Consider the following 24246-nt stretch of genomic DNA (forward strand, 5'->3'; position numbering starts at 1 on the left):
ATCAGAAACAGGTGCTGGCACAGAAGGTGAGTTTTAAGATCCACAGAAAAGAATTCATCCACAGGCTGCCAAGTAATAAGAAACAGAAACTGACCTCTTTGAACAAAGCTAAAAGCCAAAATGGGCTTTTCTTGTTATGGAATAAGCACTAGAAAACTCGGCCCACTGGTCTTAGGAGCAGCAGGAAGCTGACCATCTGCCCAGCATTGTGGGTGATGAAAGAATAGACCTCCAGAAACCAAATTTCCAAAATTGTGAGATTGTGTGGGTGTTAGTCAAAATTTCTCCAAACCATAACTGAAGGAAGTTACAGCAAAAACACACACAAAACCATAAAAAGTATCCAAGAATGGACCCCACAAGGGCAAATGTGAACCAAGTGACACAGATGCCTGCCTCACTGCTGGCTCATCAGGCTCTGCAGGAAACCATCTGCTGAAGATGAGCTCATGCTAAACATGTCTAATTGCATGAGGAAAGGAACTATCTTGAGATATGTCAGCAGATGAAATAGTTGGGAATGTTCATATCCCATAAACTATAGAATGGAATAATATGGAAAAGTTTTAAAATGAATATGTTTAAAGTATTCAAAAGGAGGAAAAATAAAAGACATAAAGCAATATCAGGATATAATGAAAAAGGAACATGCAAATTCAAGAAAGCCACATTTTCTGATATTATATACACCTAAAAAATATAAGCAAATGAATGGGAAACATTAATGGTACACAGTAAGGTGGTTAGGGCAAGCTTAATATAGAAAAATCAATGGTCTTCCTATATATACAAAAGCAATAACCACTTACAATATATGACAACAGAACCTAATTCATAAAAGCCACAACAAAAATATAAAATACCTAGAAATAAATGTAACAAGAAATATTTAAGATCTATATGAAGAAAACTTTTAAAAGCTACTTAGAGATGCAAAAGAAGACTTGGAAAAATGTAAAGACAAACTCTACTCATGCATAGAAAGACGTGACACTAAAAAAAATTTTACTCCTAAGTTAATCTATTCTGTGCATTTATTTTTCAGAAATAGAAAAAATAGTGGCTAGAATTTTTCCACAATTGGATGAAAACTATATACCCACAGATTCAGGAAGTTCAGCAAAACAAAGACAAACCACACAAAAGCATAATCAAATTGCTGGACACAAGTAACAAAGATGAAATCTTAAAAGCATTCAGAACAAAACAAAACAAACACATTACTTATAGGGGAACAAAGATAGAAATTCTATTGATCTCTCATTAGAAACAATGGAAACCAAGGTACCGACTACCTGCTCCCGGGCTGTGCAGTTTTGCTTTTCTCTGCTTCGAGGCCCTCCACCACAACCATGCTCTGCCAGATCCTCAGTCAGGCCAAGAAGCATCCAAGCTCCATCCCTCTCTTTGTATTTATTGGAACCACAGGTACTGGGGCAGACCTGTAAGTTTTGCGCCTGGCATTGTTCAATCCACATGTCTGTTGGGACAGAAAGAATAGCCCAGAACCCTAGAACAAACTGGGTCCCAATGACCAATACAAGTTCTACTTGGTGAATGTAGATTACAGTGAATGTAAGAAAGAAAGTCCACTTCTAAATGAAATGTTTCACTATAAAGCTGCTTAGAATGAAGGTCTTCTAGAAGCCATTTGCACAATTTTCCACTTAATCAGGAAATATTTCCCCTCCAAATGCATGAAATCATGTTGGTGTATAGTGTTTGGGTTTACACTGATTAATGAATATTTGAAACTTGAAAAAAACACACACAATGGAAACCAAAACACAAAAGAAGTGACATCTTTAAAGCGCTGAAAGAAAAAACTATTAATCTAGAATCTATAACTAACAAAACCGTTCTTCAAAAGTAAAGACAAAAATAAAAACATTTTCAGGTAAACAAAAGATAGGTAAATTTATGGTCATCAGACTGGCACTAAAGGAAATGAAAGAGGATATGTTTGAAGCTGAAAGGAATAATATCAGATAGAAACTTGGATCTGTACAAAGGAATAAAGAAAACTAAAAATGATAAATATTTAATATGAAGTTATTAAATATAAATTACTTATTTCTAATTTTTAAATTTCTTCAAAAAGTCATTTAATTGTTTAAAGCAAAAATAATAACAATGTATTGTGGGATTTACAACATATGCAGAGCTAAAATGTATGACAATGGTAATACAAAAGATGTAATGGAGAAGTAGAAATATCCCAGTGCAAAGTGGTATAATATTTGAAGATAGGTTGTGATAAGTTAAGGATGGTAATTGTGGACCCTATAACAATCAGTGTTAATAAAAGAAGAGTGATAGTCAATATGCCAATAGAGGAAAAATGATAGAGTATAAAAATACTCAAATCCAAAACAGGGCAGAAAAAGATATAAAGAAGGAACAAAGATCAATTGGGACAAATAGGAACCTATTATATTTAAAGCTAATTATATCAATAATTACATTAAATATAAATTGTCAAACACTCAAAATAAAAGGCCAAGGTTGGCAAACTAGATAAACCTAACAAGTGTTATCTGAAAGAAAACCCACTTTAAATATAAAAAATGGAGAGAAGTTAAAGGCTGGAATGGGAAAAGATATACTGGGCCAGTGGTCGGCAAACTGAGGCTCGGCAAACCGCGGCTCACGAGCTACATGCGGCTCTTTGGCCCCTTGAGTGTGGCTCTTCCACAAAATACCGACTTCTGCGCATGGGCCACGAAGTTTCAATCGCACTGTATGTGCGCGCCTGCATGTGGTATTTTGTGGAAGAGCCACACTCAAGGGGCCAAAGAGCCGCATGTGGCTCGCGAGCCGAGGTTTGCCAACCACGGTACTAGGCAAACAATGGTCATAAGGAAACCGGGATGACTATATTTATATCAGATTAAATAGATTTAAAGACAGTGATTATTATCAAAGATAAAAAAGACATTTTGTAATAATAAAGTGATCAATTTATTAAGAAGACATAATTCTACATATTTATATATTTAAAAACAGTTACAAAACACATAGAGCAAAAACTAACAAAATTGAAAGAAGAAATACAAAATTTCAATGCTTTTTCCAGTAACTGATAGAATAAGTAATTAGAAAATCAGAAGAGATATAGAAGATTTGAATCATACTTGCTCTAATTAATGGTTATAGAACATCACACCCCAAAACAGCAGAATAACATCTTTGCAAATGCACATACATAATCCACACAGACAATGGCACTGGGCCATAAAACAAGTCTCAATGCCTTTAATAGGATTCAAGTTATACTCAATATGTCCTGTAACCACATCAGAATTAAATTAGAAATCAATAACCAAAAATGATATGGAGAGAGTCTAAATAATTGAACAATGTATTTCTAATTCGTCCATGGGTCAAGGAAGAAGTCATAGGGAAAATGAGAAAATACAGGGTGGGGCAAAACTAAGTTACAGTTATTCATATGGAAAATAGTACAATAACTAAAAAAAAAAAAAAATACAAGAATAAACTCTGGGCCCTGGCATGGAAGCTCATTTGATTAGAGCATCGTCCCAATATTCCAAGGTTGTGGGTTTGATCCCTGGTCAGGGCACATAAAGAAACAACCAATGAATGCATAAAAGATATGCAGAACAACAAATTGATGTTTCTCTCTTCCTCTTTCTCTAAAATCAATGTTTTTTAAAAAGAATAAATTCTGTGTTTTGCATACTCACAACTATAAACCTTTTTTTTACCCCACCCTGTATTTTGAATTAAAAGGTTATGAAGATACAGCACATTATTAATTGTGGGATGTATATGTCTCGGAGACCTCAGGCAAGGGAAACAAAAGAAAAAATAAACATATGGGACTACATCAAACTAAAAAGTTTTTGCACAGCAAAGGAAATCATCCAACAAAATGAGAAGACAACCCACTGAATGGGAGAACATATTCACCAATGATCTGATAAGGGATTAATATTCAAAATTTATAAAGAACTTATAAAACTCAACCCCCAAAAAACAAACAATTCAATTAAAAATTGGACAAAGGACCTGAGTAGAATTCTCCAAGGAGATCATATAGATAGCCAATAGACATATGAAAAAAAGTTCAACGTCACTAATCATCAGATAAATGCAAATTAAAAACCACAATGAGATATAACCTCACACCTGTCAGAATGGCTATCATCAATAAATCAACAAACAAATGTCGATGAGCATAATGGAGAAAAGGGAACTCTTGTGCACTGTTGGTGGGAGTGCAGACTGATGCAGCCACTGTGGAAAGCAGTATGGAGTTTCCTTAAAAAATTAAAAATAGAACTGCCTTATGACCCAGTGATTTCATTTCTGGGAATATATCCGAAGAAACCCAAAACACTAATTTGAAAAAATATATGCACCCCTATGTTCATTTCAGCGTTATTTACAATAGCCAAGATTTGGAAGCAACCCAAGTGCCCATCAATAGACAAGTGGATAAAAAAGCTATGGTATATTTACACAAGGGAATACTACTCAACTGTGGGGGGGAAAAAAGGAAATCTTACCGTTTGTGACAACATGGATGGACCTGAAGAGCATTATGCTAAGTGAAATAAGCCAGTCAGAGAAAGATAAATACTATATGATTTCACTCATATGTGGAATCTAATGAACAAAATAGAAACAGACTGACAGCTTTCAGAGAGAAGGAGGGTTGTGGGGCTGGGTGAAAAAGGGAAGGGATTAAGCAAAGCAAACAAACAAACAAAAAACTCATAGACACAGACAATGGTACAGTGATTACCAGAAGGAAAAGAAGGTTGGGGGGAGGTAGAAGACGGTACAGGGCGGGATAATTGGTGATGGAAGGAGACTGACTTGGGGTGGTGAACACAAAATACAATATACAGATGATGTCTTATAGAATTATACACCTGAAACCTATATAACATTTTTAGCCAATGTCCCCCCCCCAATAAATTCAATTAAAAAATACAGAAATCCACTTTAATGTAAACACAGAGGTAGGTTACAAGTAAAATGATGGAGAAAAATATACCATACTCAAGTGGCTACATTATGATCAGATAAAGATTTCAGGGCAAGAAATATTTCCGAGATAAAGACAGACATTTCATAATAACAAAGGACTCAATTCACCAAGAAGATAAAATAATCTTAAATGTGTATGACCCAACAACAGAATTGCAAAACATGTAGCAAAATATGTAGGAAAAATAGATAAATCCACAGTTTTGCTAGAGATTTCAACACTTTCTCTCAGTAACAAGTGTTAACAGAACAAGAAGACAGAAAAACAGCAAGCATGCAGAAGACCTGAGCAACACTATGAATAGACTTGACCTGAACTATATTCATATAGGACACTTTACCCACAATAGCAGAATACACTTCTTTTCAAGTGCACATGGAACATTTACCAAGTTGGACCATAATCTGTGCCTTTAACAAACCTTACCAAATGTAAAATAATTGGAATCAAACTCTATTCTCTGAACAAAATGAAATCAACCTAGAAATCAATAACAGAAAGACATCTGGAAATAGCTACTATTTTAATTTAGTTGAGTATCTGTATGTTTGTATATTATTTTTCTGTTTTATATATTTTAACATTTCACATCTATTTTTTAAAATATATTTTTAAAAATCTTTAAATGGTAAAACTAGCACAGAATGAAGGCTTGGTGAAATTTACATAGAGCTAGCTCCTCCTTATTACTAGATTGTTATCAGAGACTCGATAAAACTCAAAGGAGGCTGGGGGTTGGGGGGCGGGAGGGAAGTGAAGATTCAAACTCCCAGGAGGAAAAATCTACAACAATCAAGAACATGATAGAATTATCAAGGGTAAATAAAATCTTCAATGTAAATTGTTTTATTTGTTCTGTGACATTTGGTAAAGGTAGAAAATAAAGATAAAATTTTAGAACCTTGTTATCTCTCCAACAGCCTCTATTTGCCACTCCTCACTTGCTGCCTCCTTTCTCTCCCACTACCAGCCTTTTCTAATTTTAGAATTCCTGGCAGTAATTGGACAAATAATCACCAGGGTCCCTCTTTAATGAATAATGTCTATTCATACCATGGGTTGCATCATCTGTTTATGCTCACATTTCTGACCACTCCTCTCCTCTCACCATAAACTATCTTTTTTTTTAATATTAAACTAGAGGCCCGGATTCATGCACCGATGGGGTCCCTCGGCCTGGCCTGCACCCTCTCACAATCCGGGACCCTTCGGGGGATGTCGGTTTTGGCTAGATCCCCGCAGGCTAGGCCTAGGGACCCCACGCACTGGGCCTCTAATATGCATATAAGATCTTTGGTTAATTTCTTCCTGTCCTGCCCTCTCCCCCTTTCCTCTGAGATTCATCAATCTGTTCCATGTTTCCATGCCTGTGCATTGAGTATCTGCCCCCTGTTGGTCATTGCATGTCATAGCTGACGATCTAATGGTTGAACGGTCAGATGGTCACTTAGGCTTTTACATATATAGATCTTTATTGTTGAAAGTATTACATATGTCTGCTTTTTTCCCCCATTGATCTCTTCTGGCCCCCCGCTGCCCCCCACCTGAGGCCTTCACCAACCTATTGTCTGTGTCCATGGGTTATGCATAAATGCATACAAGTTCATTGATTGATTGATCAAGCTCCTCCTAAGCTTAGCAGCTGCCACTATTTCTAGGATCTGGCAATCACAATACCTTGAGTCCCAACTGTGGGAATTTGGGCAAGCCACCTGATGCTTAGCCTTCGTTTTCTTATCTGGGAAATAAAGGTAATTAACCCACCTCACAAGGAGTTATGGGGATTAAATGAGATAATAAATAGGGAATGTGCTTTGTCAACAGGAAAAGTGCCACACAAATGTTTTATTGTCAAAAACCCCAGCCTCTGAGGTTTGACAGTCTGATCAATGCCTAACCAGTGGACACAAACAACAGGGGGGTAAGGGCATGAGTGGAGGGGGTGAGGGGGTAATGTGGGGATAAGGACACATATGTGATAACGTAATCAATAAAGAAATTTAAAAAAATAAAAACCAATGGAAAAATATCCTCGGGTGAGCATTAACAAAAATAAATAAAGAAATACATAAATACATTAAAAAAACAAACAAACAACAAAAAAAAACCCAGCCTCAGGATCTTGAGGCGGTGCTCAATGGGGGAAGTGATCAGCTGCCTTCATCCTCCTTGAAGGCAGTCAGTGAACCATCCTTCATACTTACTAGAGGGAGGGAAGAGATGGCCAGTTGACCACTGAAATCCTTGCTCTCCCTCCCATGGTGCAGACTGGCCAGACAGAAACAATACTCCCTTCCCCCTTAGCCCTAACTGTGGCCAATGGTCTAGTTCAGTGATGGCGAACCTATGACACGCGTGTCAGAGGTGACACGTGAACTCACTTTTTTGGTTGATTTTTCTTTGTTAAATGGCATTTAAATATATAAAATAAATATAAAAAATATAAGTCTTTGTTTTACTATGGTTGCAAATATCAAAAAATTTCTATATGTGACACGGCACCAGAGTTAAGTTAGGGTTTTTCAAAATGCTGACACGCCGAGCTCTAAAGGTTCGCCATCACTGGTCTAGTTCTTGCCATTGGCAGATGAGCCACAGCTTTTAAGAAGCAAGAGTGCTTTCTCCTTGCTCTTTTCTTCTGACAGGCTAGATGTGTATAAAAAGGACCAGTGCCTGTTAATAGAGAGCCACAGGCCAGAAGGAGCCTGAGTGCCTGAATCAGCACAGGGAGAAAGAGAGGCACCCAGTCACAAGAAACACCTCCGTGGAACCATTACATGAAATAAACACTTTTGGTCTATGTGATAAAGCATTGGGCACAACCTTAACTAGGAGGATGCACAATGATTCTAGGATAAATTAGATAATAGTTATTGCCTTATTCCTGATAATACTTACTGCTTTATTGGGTTATTGTGAGAGTTAATGGATATAATGCATACAAGGTGCCAATAATGACAAATGTTCAATAAAACGTTGGCCATTATTATTAACAGCATAGAATTACCAAATTTTTTTGAAAGTTTATTCCTTTATCCCAGGAAAAAATTTCTACCTCTGCAGCTTATCTCCAGGTGACTGTGGCCATTAAATGCACATCAAAATACTTTCCAAGGAAACTTTTTCAGGGCTTCAGTGTTTTTCCTAAATAGTTTGTGTCTTAACCTGATCATCATTACCTAGCAAATATGCAAATCCAAAGTTTTAGGCTCAGCTTCTATCTGAAGAGCCATGGTGTGTAGTTAATGATAGTCATTGAGTGACCTACAGTTACTCAGAAGCCCCATTCACTCACCTGTCCTCTCTCCAGGTTGCAGTCAAGAAGTCAAGGATGCTGTTGCCATAAAGCTGCAGGTCCCACTGTAACCAGCAGAGGACAGTGCTTCACACAACTGCTGCAACTTTTGGAGATATCGCCCAGTGCCTTTCTATTATCCATAGTCTTTTTAATTATTATTTGTTTTTCTCTCCATTTTCATTCCTTGCCTTTAGAAGAATTACCATGAAGTGTCAGAAAAGTCTGGTTATCTTCCGTTGTGCTCAGCTTTTACAGATTTGGGTCTCTTGTGTGGCCACTGCACTCTTGTGTGGTTGGGGGAGGCATATCCCCTGGGTGTAAGAATAGGAGCCCCCACGCTTTCCCGGAGCTGCTGGCACAGCCGCCTGCTCTCCGTGTCCTCCTTTCCTGAGTCACTTGACACCCACCCGGTTTCTGCAAACGATTCCACCTCATCTTCTCCCACGTCATCGCAAATTCCAGGACCCAGTCCTCTGTACTTCAGCTGTGTGTGTGCTGGGGGAGGGGAGGAGTTGAGAGGATGGGGGAGGAGGGCAGGTGGTTAGGATGCATTTCAGAACCTCCTATATGAAGGGTCCTACGGGGTCTCACCGCAGGCCTCCCGAATTAGATGCCTGTGGGTGAAAGTCTGAGAAGTTCCTGGGGGATGGAGGTCTGACCGCACTCCACTTCCGGGGCCTGCACAGCGTGGCTGAGTTAATGAGGACCTAGATAAGGCAAATGGCACCAGGAGGGCCAGGTGGCATGACTCAGTGATTGATTGGTTCTGTTACTACCCTGTTTTCCCCACGGGGAAATCTGAGGCCCACTCACTCCCAACAGGTGATCTCACTGCAATCTTAACAGAAAATTAGAGCTCTCCAACTGTTCTCGCCCTCCTCAATAACGCTTTGGGTTCTTATCCACATTCTCCATCTTCTCTTCCGCCCCCCTCCTCCCCCTACACACACACACACACACACACACACACACACACACACACACACAGTGCTCAGCCTGTCTCAGCTGCCACCAGTGTCTGTAGCCCCTCTCCCTGCCTCTCTGGGGACCTTTCCTCCCATTATTACTTCCCCACCTGCACGTCCCTCTGGGTATCGCCCTCTCCAGGGCTCATTTCCTCCTTCCAGAGCCCCAGCTCCTGCCTTCAGAGCTTCCTCTTTCTCCCTATCCAGCAATCACCAGTTTTATGAGTTTTCCCTGCTACTGATGAACCTTCCACTCCAGGAATCCCCTCTTCTCGGTCCCTGTTTTTGTGCTGAACACTATCACTTCTTCCCATGAACTGGCCCATCTGTATCCACACAGGTCCCTCTTCAGACTGACTCCAGAGAGAGTCTTCTAACATGTTAATCTGGTATGTCTTGCTCTGGCCGAAAATCTTTCACTGCCTACTGCCCAATACCGCAGGACAAAGCCCAACCCCTGGGGATATCACACAGGCCCTTCTCCACTTGTCCTTTCCACACCCCTGCACTTTATACACCAGCAATATGCACTCATGAGCCTCCTATAGAATGTTTGCCTTTGCCTACCTCTCTTTTCCCCATTTTGCTTCATAAAGCAAACTCCTATTCATCCCACAAAACCCAGCTCAGGCACCACTTCCCATGTACCCTTGAGTAGATTTCATTACATTCTTTTTTAAAAAAAATACACATTTTATTGATTTTTTACAGAGAGGAAGGGAGAGAGAGAGTTAGAAACATTGATGAGAGAGAAACATCGATCAGCTGCCTCCTGCACATCCCCTACTGGGGATGTGCCCGCAACCAAGGTACATGCCCTTGACCGGAACCGAACCTGGGACCCTTCAGTCCACAGGCTGACGCTCTATCCACCGAGCCAAACCGGCTAGGGCTCATTACATTCTTGTAGGATAGCTCTGACCTAATATCAGGCTGTCACTGGTATATCTTCCCATTATGCAACCTTGAAATCATTAAGTATTCCTTCTCTGTAGAATAGTATTCATTGACAATTCTCTCTTCCCCTTCCAAGCTTTAAGCTTCTTTGAGGTGAACTATTCATCTCTGTGCCCTCAGTGCCTAGAACTCAGTAATTGTAGGATTTGGGTTAGAGTATTCTCTCTGCTTCCTTTCACTGAGAGACTTCTTTAAAATATCAAATCCCTGTCTTTATGGTGTTTCTACCCCCACTCACCTCTTCACCCACTAAAATGTGTTTTCCTCCCATTTTTCTGATCTTTAAAGAAATAAATGACTAAGCCACAGGTGCCCATTCACGCCCATCTCATTCTCATCAACCTCTGGGTCATGTGACAGTGTTGACTATTAACCTACTTAACATTCTTCCCTGGGTTTCTATGGATAGTTAATGTTCTTGCTGTATCCATTTCACCTTCTTCTGTGAACAGCACCCCATTTTCCCCTAGGAAACCACCTTTCTCTCATTATCACTCATTATCAGTCCATATGGTTTGGATGCCTAACTCCAGAGATGGGTATTGACTTATCTAAACATCTGTTGCCTCCAGATATCAGCTTTAAAATGAGCAAATAATGGTAGCTACACCAAACAGAGTCTGTCAGATGAACTCAGATTCCTTCATTGGAAGTATGTGTGTGTGTGGGGGGGGAGAATTGTTCCTCCTGATGGAGAAGATAGAATGGAACTCAGGAAGAAGGTTCCTGAGCCAACCTAGGGAAGCCGAATAAGATGAAAGAATAAACAAATCCCAAAGCCTTTGAGACCCCAAATGCATCTGAACCTGGACTACCCTGTTATATGAGTCAAAATATTAATTTTTAATTTAAAAAATAAATAAACCAATATAAACAGAGTTTTTTTTATCACTTGAAAAAATACTGACTACTTGTAATTTTTGTGATCCATTTCCCTCACACATTCTCTTTCTCCTTCACTGGTTTCTTTCTTTCTTTCTTTTTTTAAAATTACAATTTCCATTTATTTCCCCCCCAGAGAACTTTTCTTCACTCCTTAAGGACTTAGCTCCTTACTGTTCAATACCACAGGACAAAGCCCATGGGGCAGCACCCGCAGGTCTAAATCGGGGTGGGGGTGTTCGGTCCTTCCAGGTTTCACGAGAATGCTTCCTGACTACCTTGCTGTGAACGGCACAGCTCACACAGTAATGTAGCTTCACATACAGCTTGGGAAGTACATAGGCACCAAAGACACTCGCTTCGGAGATGTCCCTACTGGCTGCGGCCTCTACTATCTTTTGAAAGACAAACTTCTTAATGACCTTGTCCTTGGGCATGCACTGGGCACAGTTGGTGCAATGAATAGGCTGCGCATGGCCTTGGCCTTTTCTGGCACGACCGTTATTCCTTCTTTTCTTGGTCATCTTGGAAATGAGGACCCAAGAGAGCGTCACTGGTTTCTTGTTTTCTCCTATCTCATACCTGAACCTGTGCTAATAATATAAATTTCACTTGCAGAATGTTTTATAGCTCACAGCTCACCCCTCATTAGAGTCACACCCATACCTCTGACTTATCTAAGACCAAAGTCTGCCTTTCCAATTTCTCTGTTTTCCAAATCCAGTGCTCTTTCGGAATCTCTTAATTTGTGGTGTCTCCAGTCTGAAACCTTGGAGTTTTCCTTAATTATTTCTTCTCTCTTAGTTTGTGGATCAGCCCTGACCCAAGATGGGCTAATGAGCATTGTCCAAGACTAACAGGAGAGATTGTCTCTTCTTGGGTTGCTGAGCTGATAGGATCTTTGAGCTGCAGGTGGCTATCATGCCTGCCTGAAGGAAGCAAAGATGAGAGAGGGCAGAATATTCCTGATGGTGTCATTTGAATCCCTCCACCCAGCCTTGCCAGAAGCCAGACCTATACCCTAGACATCTCAGTTTTATGAGCAATTAAATTACTTTTTTTGCTTTGGCCCAATTGTCCATTTTGTGCCTCTTTAGGGAGTCTGGTTGATACTGACTGACACAGACTTTGTTGCTTGTCTTAAGGGTGTCAGAGCTATCTGGCCATGGAATGACAGCAGATACTTAAGAAAGGTCACACAATCACTGATTGGCTAAGGATCCCATGAGCAGCTCTGGACGAGCTGACCTTAGATGTCCTTCCAGACTCCAAGAACGAGTTCTGGGTGCATTGATGACCCTTCCCTTCCCCTCTGGGAGTGCAGCCTTTCCTCCAAGCTCCTTCCCTTTGGGCTCCTCACACCCACTCTTTGTCAGGGCTGCTGCTGCCATTTCTGCCTGCCCTATGAAGTCATCACCTCTTGGAGGGAATGTGAAGACTGTGAGATTTTCTTTTTAGCTCAATTAGTATTTATTAGAAGAAAGGGAAGGAGGGGAGGAGAGTGAGAAAGGAACAAAGGAAAGAAAGGCAAGAAATCTACTTTTTACAATAATTGTAAGCACTTAATTGTGAAGCTCTATCTAGTCTCCTAATTAAATTATTGATTCACTAGAGGCCCGGTACACGAAATGCATGCACTTGGGGGGAGGAGGTGTTCCTCAGCCCGGGCTACATCCTTTTGCAGTCTGGGAGCCCCGGGGATGTCCTAAGCTGGCAGTTGGACATTCTTAGCACTTCCGCCACCGCTGCTGTGCTCGCCAGCTGTGAGCCTGGCTTCTGGCGGAGTGGAGCTCCCCCTGTGGGAGTGCACTGACCACCAGGGGGCAGCTCCTGCATTGAGTATCTGCCCCTTGGTGATCAGTGCATGTGTTATAGTGACCGGCCATTCCACTGTTTGGTCAGTTTGCATATTAGCCTTTTATTATATAGGATAATCTTTCCATGTTGTGTTGGCTACTTTTTAAAATCCAAAGTGCTCCCCTAGGCTTCTTTTAGGTTGATTTTAAAGATTCAATCCATAGACAACAGTGCTATGTAGTAAAGAAGGCTTGTAGTGGAAGGTTCAATCTAAACTCTAGTTCCAACCTCTCTAGATATAGTCTTCTTGCTTACCTCTCTATTTTTCCATAATTTTCTTAGTTTCTTTCTTTATCAGAATGAAATGCTCAGACCGTCAGGTGCTTGAATCATAATGATGTGTCAGAGGATAATTGCAGAGGATGCTTTTGGAAGTGTTTAGACAAGTGACACTACTGTCTTGTCTGATTTCTCTAAGGAAAACTAGATAATGACATAATCATCCCCAGCAAATTACAGAAACAATATGTCTAAGAATAAAACTACTTTGTTTTTTCTTATCAGAGACTTGACAAACAAACAAACGAAAAAGAAAAGAGAGAAAAACCACCTTAGACACCTTCTACCTTTAATTATTGAGGAGGTTTTACATCTAGACATTTTTTAAGTGGTTAGAATGGTGCTGAGTGAATTGTGCAGTTCTAGGTGGCTCATCTGTCCCTAAAAGGGCCTCTGCAGTGCAGCATGTTTAAACTGGTAGTTGCTGCCTCAGGTGGATGAGATTTCTAAAGGGATTATACTGCTTGTCCATCATTCAAGAATTCATATTTAACCCTAACTGGTTTGGCTCAGTGGATAGAGCGTCGGCCTGCGGACTCAAGGGTCCCGGGTTCGATTCCGGTCAAGGGCATGTACCTTGGTTGCGGGCACATCCCCAGTAGGGGGTGTGCAGGAGGCAGCTGGTTGATGTTTCTCTCTCATCGATGTTTCTAGCTCTCTATCCCTCTCCCTTCCTCTCTGTAAAAAAATCAATAAAATATATTTTTTTTTAAAAAAGAATTCATATTTAAATACTTATGAGAACCCACTGTGTAGTGCACGCATTCTATTAAACTCTGAGGGAAAAGATGCCAAAACATATGGCACTGTCCTTGCTCTCTAGGAGTTTATTATCTAACTAGAGAGATAAGAAACATATGCACACCTACACATTTCCTTTTAGCTGAAATCAGAGGTTCTTTGTCAACCCTGGCCACACAGTACTGTCACCTGAGGAGCTTTAGGTACTCATGCCTGAATCTCACCCTAGACCAGTGGTTCTCAACCCTGGCTGCACATTAGAATCACCTGGGAATCTTTTTTAAATCCTGATTTCTGGGCCTCATCCTCCGGAAATTCTGTTGCTTTGTTACTAATGTTGTGGCCCCACCCATAACAAAGAAACAGAATTTCCGGAGGATTAGGCCCAGAAATCAGGATTTTAAAAAGATTCCCAGGTGATTCTAATGTGCAGCCAAGGTTGAGAACCACTGCCCTAGACAATTAAATGATAAATATCTGGGGAGAGCTCAGGCATTAATATTGCTAACCCCTGCCCTCACCTCCACCCCCAATTCAAGTCTAAGGTGCAATCAGATTTGAGGAACTTTGGTCTAAGTCCTACCTCTTCTTGATTATGGAGATCAGTTTGCCCTCCCAAATTTCCCCAACCAGAAGGAATAAATAGTATTGATTGTTTCTCAAAGGTCTCATCTGCAAGGTTTCTTTACTCAATATTGATGGAAGGTAAGGGCCAGCCAGCCACACCTAGGAGGTGAGAGAGAATTAAGAAGTAGCGGTCAATCCAAACATAGTCCAACTCTTGGACTAATATATATATATAATCTTGGTAGCCACTTGACATGCTTGAAAGTGTCTAGGTTCATAAATGGGGCTGCAGCAGTTACCTGGTCTAAACAAGAAGTACATTTCATGTCACAAAACTGGAATCTTTGGGAAGCAACAGAGGTTGTCCTGGATTTTGTCTTCCTAGGCCTCCATTTTCTGACCATATTCCGGTCCAGGGCAGGTGCACAGACCTGTCCAGCAGAGCTGGGCCTAAGCTCCCAGAACAGACACTCTTAGGCAATGACGAGGGTTGCCTGGCTGGGACATGCAGCTTAGTCATGATTAAAGTCGTCTTTTATTTCCCTTTGAGCAAATGAGCCCATTCAGCCAACCCTAACCCATTTGTCCAATTGATTCTAACCTAATCACCAGCACTAGCAGCCAAAGCTTCTAACGCCCTGACCTATCTCTGCAATGCCCTGACCCAATATATCTGCATCCTCTCGTTGACAGTGCAGGCCAAGCCAGGCTCCAAGCTCCATCTCAGAATATGATTAATTTAGAACAACAGAGCATGGGAGACAGACTGGAAACTTTTTGTATGTTATGGGGGGGGAAAAAATGAAATTTAGACTGAGCAATGGAGACGTACACTTCCAAGTAATTGTTTCTTAATTACAGGATGCTTTATTCAGAAAGTGGCAGGTTTTCCAAGTTCCAGAGGGGCTACAAACGCTTACTCAGGACCTTCTGCTTTGGAAAAATAAGAGCTTTCTCACCAATAGAAATACCCAGTCCTCGGGCCAGTTGGACATCCAGTTTCAGAAGGACTCAGGCTTTCTAGAAAGGATTTCAGCATCATTAAAGCTCACTTGATCATAAGCTATGTTTTCTGGGAAGCAGTGACATCTGGTGCTATGGCCCCTCAAATGACCCCAAAGAGTTGGCCCTACCCTGAAGGATGAGATAAGACCCATTTGACCTCCTTCTACCCTCAGCCTTTCTGCTCCAGTGTCTCCAAATGTCATGATTTAAAATGTCACTTCTAGATGAGCTCTAGTCATGTCTCCTCCCCCTTGCCCTGATTCAGAAAGACCATGGAAGGAGAGTGGAAGTGCCTCCCTGGGCCCTGTATTCACAGAGGGCTTTCCCACTTACCCTTCAACACACCTGGTTTTCTGAGGTGGTAGGGAATTTAACCAATAAAGTCCCCGACAACACCAGCAACATTCTAATTGCTCATTCCACCAACATTTGCTTAGTTTCTACTACATGCTGGGTAGGTGCTAAACTGTATATTGTATAGGAGGCAAAGCTGAGTATGAAGGAGCCCCTCTGAAGCCGACACTCTAACAGACTGGGCAGGGCAGGGATTCTGAGGGGTCCTGGGGTGGAGCAGCAATAGCAGGGGACATGGCCAAGCAAAACCTTGTCCAGGAATTCTCACAGCTTCAAAGGGAGAAATTCCTTATCTGGACTCAGTTTGAGAAGGCCTTTGGGAGGTGATTTTTCCCTGGCGATTGCTGTGACTCTCTGTATGGCTGTCCTTTCAAGTGTCCCTGTGTTTTTCTTCGGAAGAGGGCAGCCTGAGGGGTTCATAAGAGCAAGTGTGTTCCCTCAGGTGATCGCTCCTGTGTGAGGCAGTGAGGCCAAAACCAAATGAATTGGGGGACTTAGTACCCTTTTCCCAGCCCTCAAAATATTTCATTAAGAATAAAGATTAATTAAGGCAAAACGGCGGGGGGGGGGGGGGGCCGCGGGCGTGGATGTTTTTTCGGTGCATCTTCCTTTCCTAAGACAGCCTTTTTGGACCACTCTCTTAAACTAGGGTTCTTGACCATGGTTAGAAACACTAGAAACTCCTGGGGGCTTTAAGCATTGATGCTTGGGTCCCACCTGGTTTGGGGTGAAGCCTGGGCATCGTGGGTTTAGAGCTTCCCAGGTGATTCCAATGTGCTGTTAAAGGGCTGGGACTTTGGGGTCTCTCTTGCCATGTTTTCTTACTCTTTGTAATCTATGTTATCTTCCATCATTTTTGTTCACTATTATAAAGAAAGAGCTGACGCCAGAGTAATTGCTTAGTTCTGAATGTTTAACTTCCAGAACTAGGGGCATTTATACCCCTAGTTTTCAGCCAGAGCTGGCCCAGATTTTATCCCCAAGGTTCCCAGTTCCCAGGAGAAGTACCACCCATATTTCTGCTTATATCAGAAAACATCACCACACCTTTATATTCTAAAAAGCCACACTCTCCAAAATAAATAAATAAATAAATAAATAGCCACACTCTGGGGCTGTTACTCCAATAATTTGTGGGCATAGGTGGCACTCTGGGTGTGTCTTTCCCATTTCTTTTTGTCTCCACTGCCCTCTGCTCCTTAGTTTTTCCACCTTAAAAAAATCTTGGAATGTAAAATATAACTTAGGTGGCCTACCTCCAGTTCATAAGGGCAGGATGAGGTGGAGAGAGCACTTCCTAGGAATAGCCAGAAGACACAAGTCATCTCAGTCACCTGAGATGCAAGCCACTCACACCCCCTCCCTTCTCTCAACTAGAAAATGAAGGATCACACCCTCACAGCCCACATCCATACAGTCCATACCCATGGGTTACTGTGTGAATCCCGTGAGCCAGGACTTGTGAATATAGTTAGAGGGGAAAATTATTCATGTTCATCAGGTATACTGTGACTTTAAATCTTTGCATAAAGTACATTTTCTGTGCTCCTTCCCTAAGCTGCTATTTCGATTTCTTTGGAAACCTTGCTTGCGTTCAGGTGACCAGAGCTGCTGCTTCCTACAAATTCCATTTCAGAGGGCAGCCCTGGCGAGCTTCCATCCCAACATCTGCAAATCACACCAGGGGAAAATGGGACTCACTCAAGTTACTGTGTTAAGTTTTCATGGATATTGTTCAGGGAGTAGGTGCTGTCTCTGGGCCAAATCACTTGAAATCATCATGACATCAGCCCTGTTACTGCAAATCTGTCTGTGCTCCCACAGGAAGCAGGGAGAAGGATGGGTGCTGGGATGCAAGGTTACTCTTAGAAAAGCCACTTTCCCTGCCCTTCTGAAGTATTAGAGAAAGGCAGCCTACAAGCCCAGCAGTATGCCTGATGTTTAGGAGAACAATAAAGGGTGACCAACCAGTCATGGAGCTCTCATAAATAACACAATACAAAATAAAGTAGCTCTGGTGACTCAACTCCTGTGGAATGAGGAGAGACGCAAACAAACCATAGTGGCAGCTGTGCAGATGGTGAGTATCTGAAATACTCGCCCCCACACCTTCTTGGCTACCTCTGACATCACTGATTGATCACTGCATTGTCTGTAGAATAGATCATCCTGGATACAACCCCAGAATCCATCTTGACTCAGTTTAAACAGCTGTTACCAATCAATCAAAGATGCCAATTGTTATGAAATTATTGTTCATTCCAGTACAAAACTTTGAGTAACCAAGTCAATTCACATATAGCATTTGGTCAGAACCCCAGATCACATCATTACAGTTAGCATCTTCTTCCTTTTTATCTTCATCATCAATATCATGCTTGAACTCATCATCATAAAGCTAATTTGAGCTATTTTCATCAGAAGGCACTTTAACCTTGAGGTAGTACTCCACCAGGGCTGTAGGGGGCTTTCATTCTATCCTTTTATGCTTTAGTCTTGGTGGCTAAACCTATTTCCTAATGATTTCAACATACTCTTTTCTTTTATTGTCCCTCCACTTTCAAACATAACTGAAAATATTTCAGAAAGAGAAAGAAGCTACCTGTGTTGTCCCCTTTGGTATAGGATTTTCTCTCCCTTATAGTAGTAGGATGATACCACTAATCATCCTACTATTAATGAATGATCAGTATTAGTTATTGAATACATAATCATCAATAATTAATGAATTACTGAATCCATGAAAACAGACTCCTGACACTGAGGTGGACTCTAGGTGAAAACATGTGGTAGGAAGATGTTCTACAATAAATTGTAAAGGAACTGAGCGAGAGAGAAAAGTTAAAGGGAAGCTCCTGGAGGGAGAGCACCCTCCTCTACTGAAGGAGGAACATGTTCACTACAGAAAGGAGTTCACTATCTTTTGCTTTCTCCTCGGCCCCTTTGCGCAGCACCATCAAAGACACTAGTGACCCCCAACTCCAGCTTCCTCAGGCTCTGTGTTCTAAATGTGGTGGCAATCAAGGTTTGAGGTATGATAAGAATGGAATTTAAATGACCACCTGACTTGTAACCTGGCCAAGATCCACGCTTATATTTGCTTTGAATGTGGGAAAGAAGGATGTAGAGTACACAAGGGAGGGCTGAAGCTGATGAGCAGGGATGGAAGTACAATGAACATTTCCTCACTCCTGAGCAAAAGCAGTTTGGCTCTGTAGTAAGCTCTGTTACCCCAGGTAAAACCAGTCAACACATTCTGACATAGCCTGGTCTGTGTTTTCCCAGTATAGCAGTGGTGCACATAGATGACATTGCCAGTCTCTGTCGATCTCTGCTCTACGGCAAGCACCTGGGTAGTGGGTACTGATGTAGAGTAATCTCCCATCCCTTCAGGAAATACTGTCTAGTCTCCCTGACCAGCACTGGGTGCATTTGACTAATCAGACTTTCTTCTTCTTCTTTTCCTTTTTATCTAATTAATTGGGGTGACACTGGTTAACAAAATTATATGGGTTTCAGGTGCACATGTCCACAACACCTCATCTGTACACTGTATTGTGTGTTCACCACCCCAAGTCAAGCCTCCTTCCATCACCTTTTATCCCTCCTATACCCTCCTCTCCCTCCCTCCACCCCTCCTAATCAGACTTTCTGACTCTGATGCTCTTTGATGTCACATCCTGCAGAAAGTCTAATCTCACCTCATCCTCCCTCTCACCCTCCAGCTGAGGTGCCTCTCCTTAGTACTTTATAATATCTTGCCTATTGGGTCTCCATACCATTAGACTGTGAGATTGCTGACAGTAGAAGCTTTATCTTGTTCCTGATGTCCCCAGGGTCCAGTCCAGGGTGGGCCCATATAACAGTTCACTAACTATTTCTGGAAGGGAAAAGGATAATAGAATGACCAACTTGCCCAAGTTTTAGCATTTAAAGTCCTCTGGCCTAAGAAACCCCTCAGACTTGGGTGAACAGAGATGACTGGTCACCCAGCTGGAAGAGAGAGAGGGAAGGAAGGAAGAAGGAAGACAATAAAGAGGGAGGAAGGAGTGAATTAAATTAGGTCCAAGTGAGCCTGGGGCAGAACCCTGTGTGTCTGACTTGCTGGCATGAGGTGAGTAACAGCTGAGCTATTGGGGACTACAGAGACATTCAATGAGCTCATCCCTATAAAGGAGCAAAGAGACAATGGGCCAGAGTTGATCCAGTCATAATTGAATTCTGAAAATAGAATTACTATATTCATTCAAGGAGCATCTGTTGAGCACCTACCCTTTGGCAAGCTCTGGACTAGATACTGAGAATACAGAAGAAAAAAGGACTGGGCTTGCCCCCCCAGGAGTCCACAGGTAGCAGGACATGCTGAGGAAATGTCCTGCATGCTTCCTATTTCATTATGGGGTAAAGCTCTGTACACATCACTGATACACATAAACATACTGGGCAGGTTGTCTGCCAGGTTGGCATACACTGAATCCAGAAGGACATTGTTACAACCTCTAAATAAGTCTTCACCATGCATTCCCTTGTCAATAAAGCGTGCGCGTGTGCGCGCACACACACACACACCCCACACACCACACACATACATACACACAAAACCCAACAATGTAAGAGGGCTATTGGTTTGTTTGTTTAAAGCAAAATGTATGGCTTCTCAGAGGGCTGTTAAAAGGATCACCAGGCCCCTAGCTTAAATTAAACTTGATGTCATGGCCAGGCAGGCTTGAGGCTGCAGGGCCTGCTGGGGGTCAGGCACCAGGAGAAGGACCAGGGAAGGGAAAGATGAGAGATTTCTGCTGAGCTCAGGGCAGATGGAGCTAATCCCCCAGATATCAGCCCTGCCTGCTCCTTCCGTGGACCTCCCATGCTAATGGGCCAAGGGCCAGAGGGCAGGCAGCTGTCTCTAAGCCCAGAGACGTGGCATAACCAGGATGGTATGATGGAAAACAAGGCCAGGGTCCTGCCCTCTTTTTGCTTTACTCCTGGTTTTCCATTCTCAGCAACAGGTCATGGCCCAACAAGGACTGTTTGGGTGACTTTTTATTATGGCCTACAGACTCAGCCAAGGTCAAGTGGAGTTGGCCATCTATCTCTTGGTTGGTCTCCAATCTATCTTCATATTCAACTTCCATAGATCTGACACTGTGGACAAAAAGGGGCTTTAATGGAAAGTAACCTCATAGGGTGATCTGATTATAAATTCCTAACTGAGTAGGTCGTGGAGGGTAGTCATAGTTACCCCCAAACCCCAACATAACTTTTTAGTACAAGGTTTATCTTTGCCTTAAGCAAGCCCTATCCATTGTTTCTGTGTATCTAGGCTAACACACCCTAGAAATAAGCCTTAACCATCCTCTAGAGAGCTCATAATCTTGTCGACCATCTTGTAATTCAATCCTCACTTTGCTTCCCCCCCCCCCCATGTAACCTTTCTTAACTTTCTTAATTTCAGATGAAAAGCTGCAAAAATGGTTCTTCTCCAAAGCTTGTTCTCTAACACATGTCATCAGTTTGGCTCAAATGAACTCTTATAAAAATTTTCTTCGGGTTTAGACATTTCTTATGTTGATAACTTGTGTCTATTTGGCTCTTGACACCTGCTGACTGGTTTTTTCCCCTAAACTTCCACCCCACTCCACCCCCACCCCTACAGTTCATTTAGAGAGTGGATTAGTTTACAGAGAGAGGAATATCATCTTTCTGAGTTGTTACAGATCTCAGAAACAGGGTTGGAGGCACTTTGTTTTACAGATCCGAGGAAACAAGACAAGGAATGTCTCAGAATTAAGATGAACTCACCAAGTCTATAAATGCTTTCTCTATCTTCTTTCTTATCTGTTTATAGAATCTCTCCTCCTTTTTCTCTTCCCTCCTCCCCTCCCTCATTTCTGGCCATGAGCTAGGGTTTAATAGTAAAAAAGACCTTGTTTTCTGCCTTCTGGGAGTTCACAAGTAATTGGACTTACTACTATCCCATGACAAAGACCTGGAGTTTCGCTTCTCAACAAGTAGGATCAGTCACCTGGCCACTGTATCCCATGTTAACAAATTATTTAACACAGTATGCTAAGCAAAGAGTGAAATAACGGGGAGGGCCTGAGGGGGAGAAAGGGAGGAGTAATCAGGCTTCCCAGAGGAGGTGATATTCAAGTTGAGTTCCCAAGAATGGATACAGATATACTACATAGTTAAATTTTAACAAAAATTCTCAGCAATCCATAATAAAGGTAAGTCAAAAACATGACAAAAAGCAGGTTTATATCAGAGATTTTGCTTTCAGGATAAGCAGAGGGGTTCCTCATATAATTCACCTAGGCTGGGACCCTTCCTTGTACACTCTCCAGTCTAGACATGGGTATTCACTTCTAGACTGCTGCCCTTTAAGGTCCTGTAAGTTCCCACGTTCTCCATCTGTAATGGAGATAAGATTGAACTAGCATATATGGAAAGCTTTTCTAAATCAAGGGTTAAGACAAAAAGATTTTGGTTCTGTGCACAGGGAACTAGAAATTTCTGCTAACAAAAATGCCCTATTCCCCAAGCCGGCTGGCTAATTGAGGTTTTATTGCATCTGTCTTTTGGTTTTGCTTTCTTCCTTCTGCTTGCTCTGAGGCCCTTCCTTTCACTCTGGGCTCCTGGGCTCCTGTCTTTGCAGCAGCATTTTCTTCTCTTCCTCTCACCTCCCCGCCCTCTCAGTTGTCATGCTTGACTCAGCCGGAGCTGTGTGGGAATGGGTGGGGAGTGAATCAGTGAGTTGGGACTCTGAAGAAGACCCGTCACCTATTTTCTCTTCACTTGATAGGGTACACCTAGTTCCTCCTCAGCTGACCACTTTCAATGAAGCTATTTTGGTGGGTGAGGCCATAATCCCTGACTCCAGACAGAGAGTATAAAAAGCAATGCACATGGGGTGGACAGAGAGATTTATGTTTCTGGAGGAGGAGACTGGAACTTTGACAAGACGCAGCTGGCTGAGGGGGTGAGCTGGAAGATTCAGCCCTGGGGTGAGGAAGAGGAGGAGGAGGCCTTTAAATAGCAGGTGGCTTCACTATTTCTATAAATGAAAATGATACGTTTTCACTGAACACTGATTACGAAAATGGTCTTTTATTAGACAGCTGCACCAACCCATAGGACAGCCCTGGAGGCTCTAGCTGGGGCACTTTCCCTGCAGTTCATATGCATGGTTGACTGCACTTCGCCACTAGCACCACCAGTGTTTGTTATTTCTTTCTGCTCAAGGACTCTACATAGGCCAGGAATGAGAGACCCAGGCCCATGGGGGTAGAAAAACAGGAACAGGCCAGGAATTTATTTCAAGCACTGCCAGATTTAATTATTCTTGCCATTTGTGTATTTATCTGAGAGTCATTCATCCTCCTTTTGAAGAGATAGAAAAAGAGATACATGCGTTCTGCCTTGGGGGTGGGGGAGGAAAGGGAGGAGGGTGCTGGGATGAGATTGGGCTTGCAAAGACCTGGCAAGTCTTCTCTCTATAAGGCAGAACTGAATGTAATTGGTGTCTCCTCTCTTTAATCAACTGAAAAATCCCTTCTGAAATGGCAGCATGAAGTGGGCAGGAGACTGAGTGCCTCACCTCTGTGCATCACCTGCCTTCCAGCCACCTTGCTTTTAGGAAGTTGAACCCAAGTCCTATGGCAGGTTAGGGCAGTCTACTCCTCTTGCCGACTTTCCTGGAAAACATAGCAGCCCAAATGGTTGAGAAATCTCAGTCAAGGACGAATGAAAATCGCCGGGCTGGCGCGGCTCAGTGGTTGCATGTCCAACTATGAACCAGAATACCACGGTTCGATTCCCGGTCGGGTACACGTCTGGGTTGTGGGCTGGATCCCCAGTGTGGGGCGTGCAGGAGGCAGTCAATCAATGATTCTCTCTTATCATTGATGTTTCTCTCTCTCTCTCTCTCTCTCTCTCTCTCTCTCTCTCTCTCTGATAGATAGATAGATAGATAGATAGATAGATAGATAGATAGATAAATGAAAACTTCATTGGCCAGGCCCCATGCTAAGCCAGGGGATCCACTATCATGTCCCAAGAAAGGGTGAATAATAACAGCTAACATTTATTGAGCACATACTGTGTGCCAGGCATAGGGCCAAATGTTTCATATCCATTAACTCATTTAATAACTCCATGAAGTAAGTTCTATTTTCAGATGAAGCCACCAAGAATAGAGTAAAGAATTTGCTCACAGAGACACAGCTGGGAAGTGGAAGAGCCAGGATTCAAACCCAGGTTAGTCAGAAGCCTAGTGCTCTTAGCTACCACCTTACGCTGCCTCCCTTTATACTGCATTG

General features: G+C 42.2%; 1 protein-coding gene and 1 pseudogene across 1 annotated transcript; one reads left to right on the forward strand and one right to left on the reverse strand.

Annotated features, from left to right (window-relative positions):
* Nucleotides 1-1352: 1352 nt before the first annotated feature.
* LOC102418181 lies at nt 1353-1628 on the forward strand (annotated as a pseudogene).
* Nucleotides 1629-11292: 9664 nt separating this feature from the next.
* On the reverse strand, nt 11293-11646 carry LOC102418495 (40S ribosomal protein S26-like). Its single transcript, XM_006081549.1, has one exon. The coding sequence runs from the start codon at nt 11644-11646 to the stop codon at nt 11293-11295; it is 354 nt and encodes a 117-aa protein (XP_006081611.1).
* Nucleotides 11647-24246: the final 12600 nt, after the last annotated feature.

The sequence above is a fragment of the Myotis lucifugus genome, unplaced genomic scaffold, assembly GCF_000147115.1.
Source record: "Myotis lucifugus unplaced genomic scaffold, Myoluc2.0 scaffold_0, whole genome shotgun sequence".
Lineage (NCBI taxonomy): Eukaryota > Metazoa > Chordata > Mammalia > Chiroptera > Vespertilionidae > Myotis > Myotis lucifugus.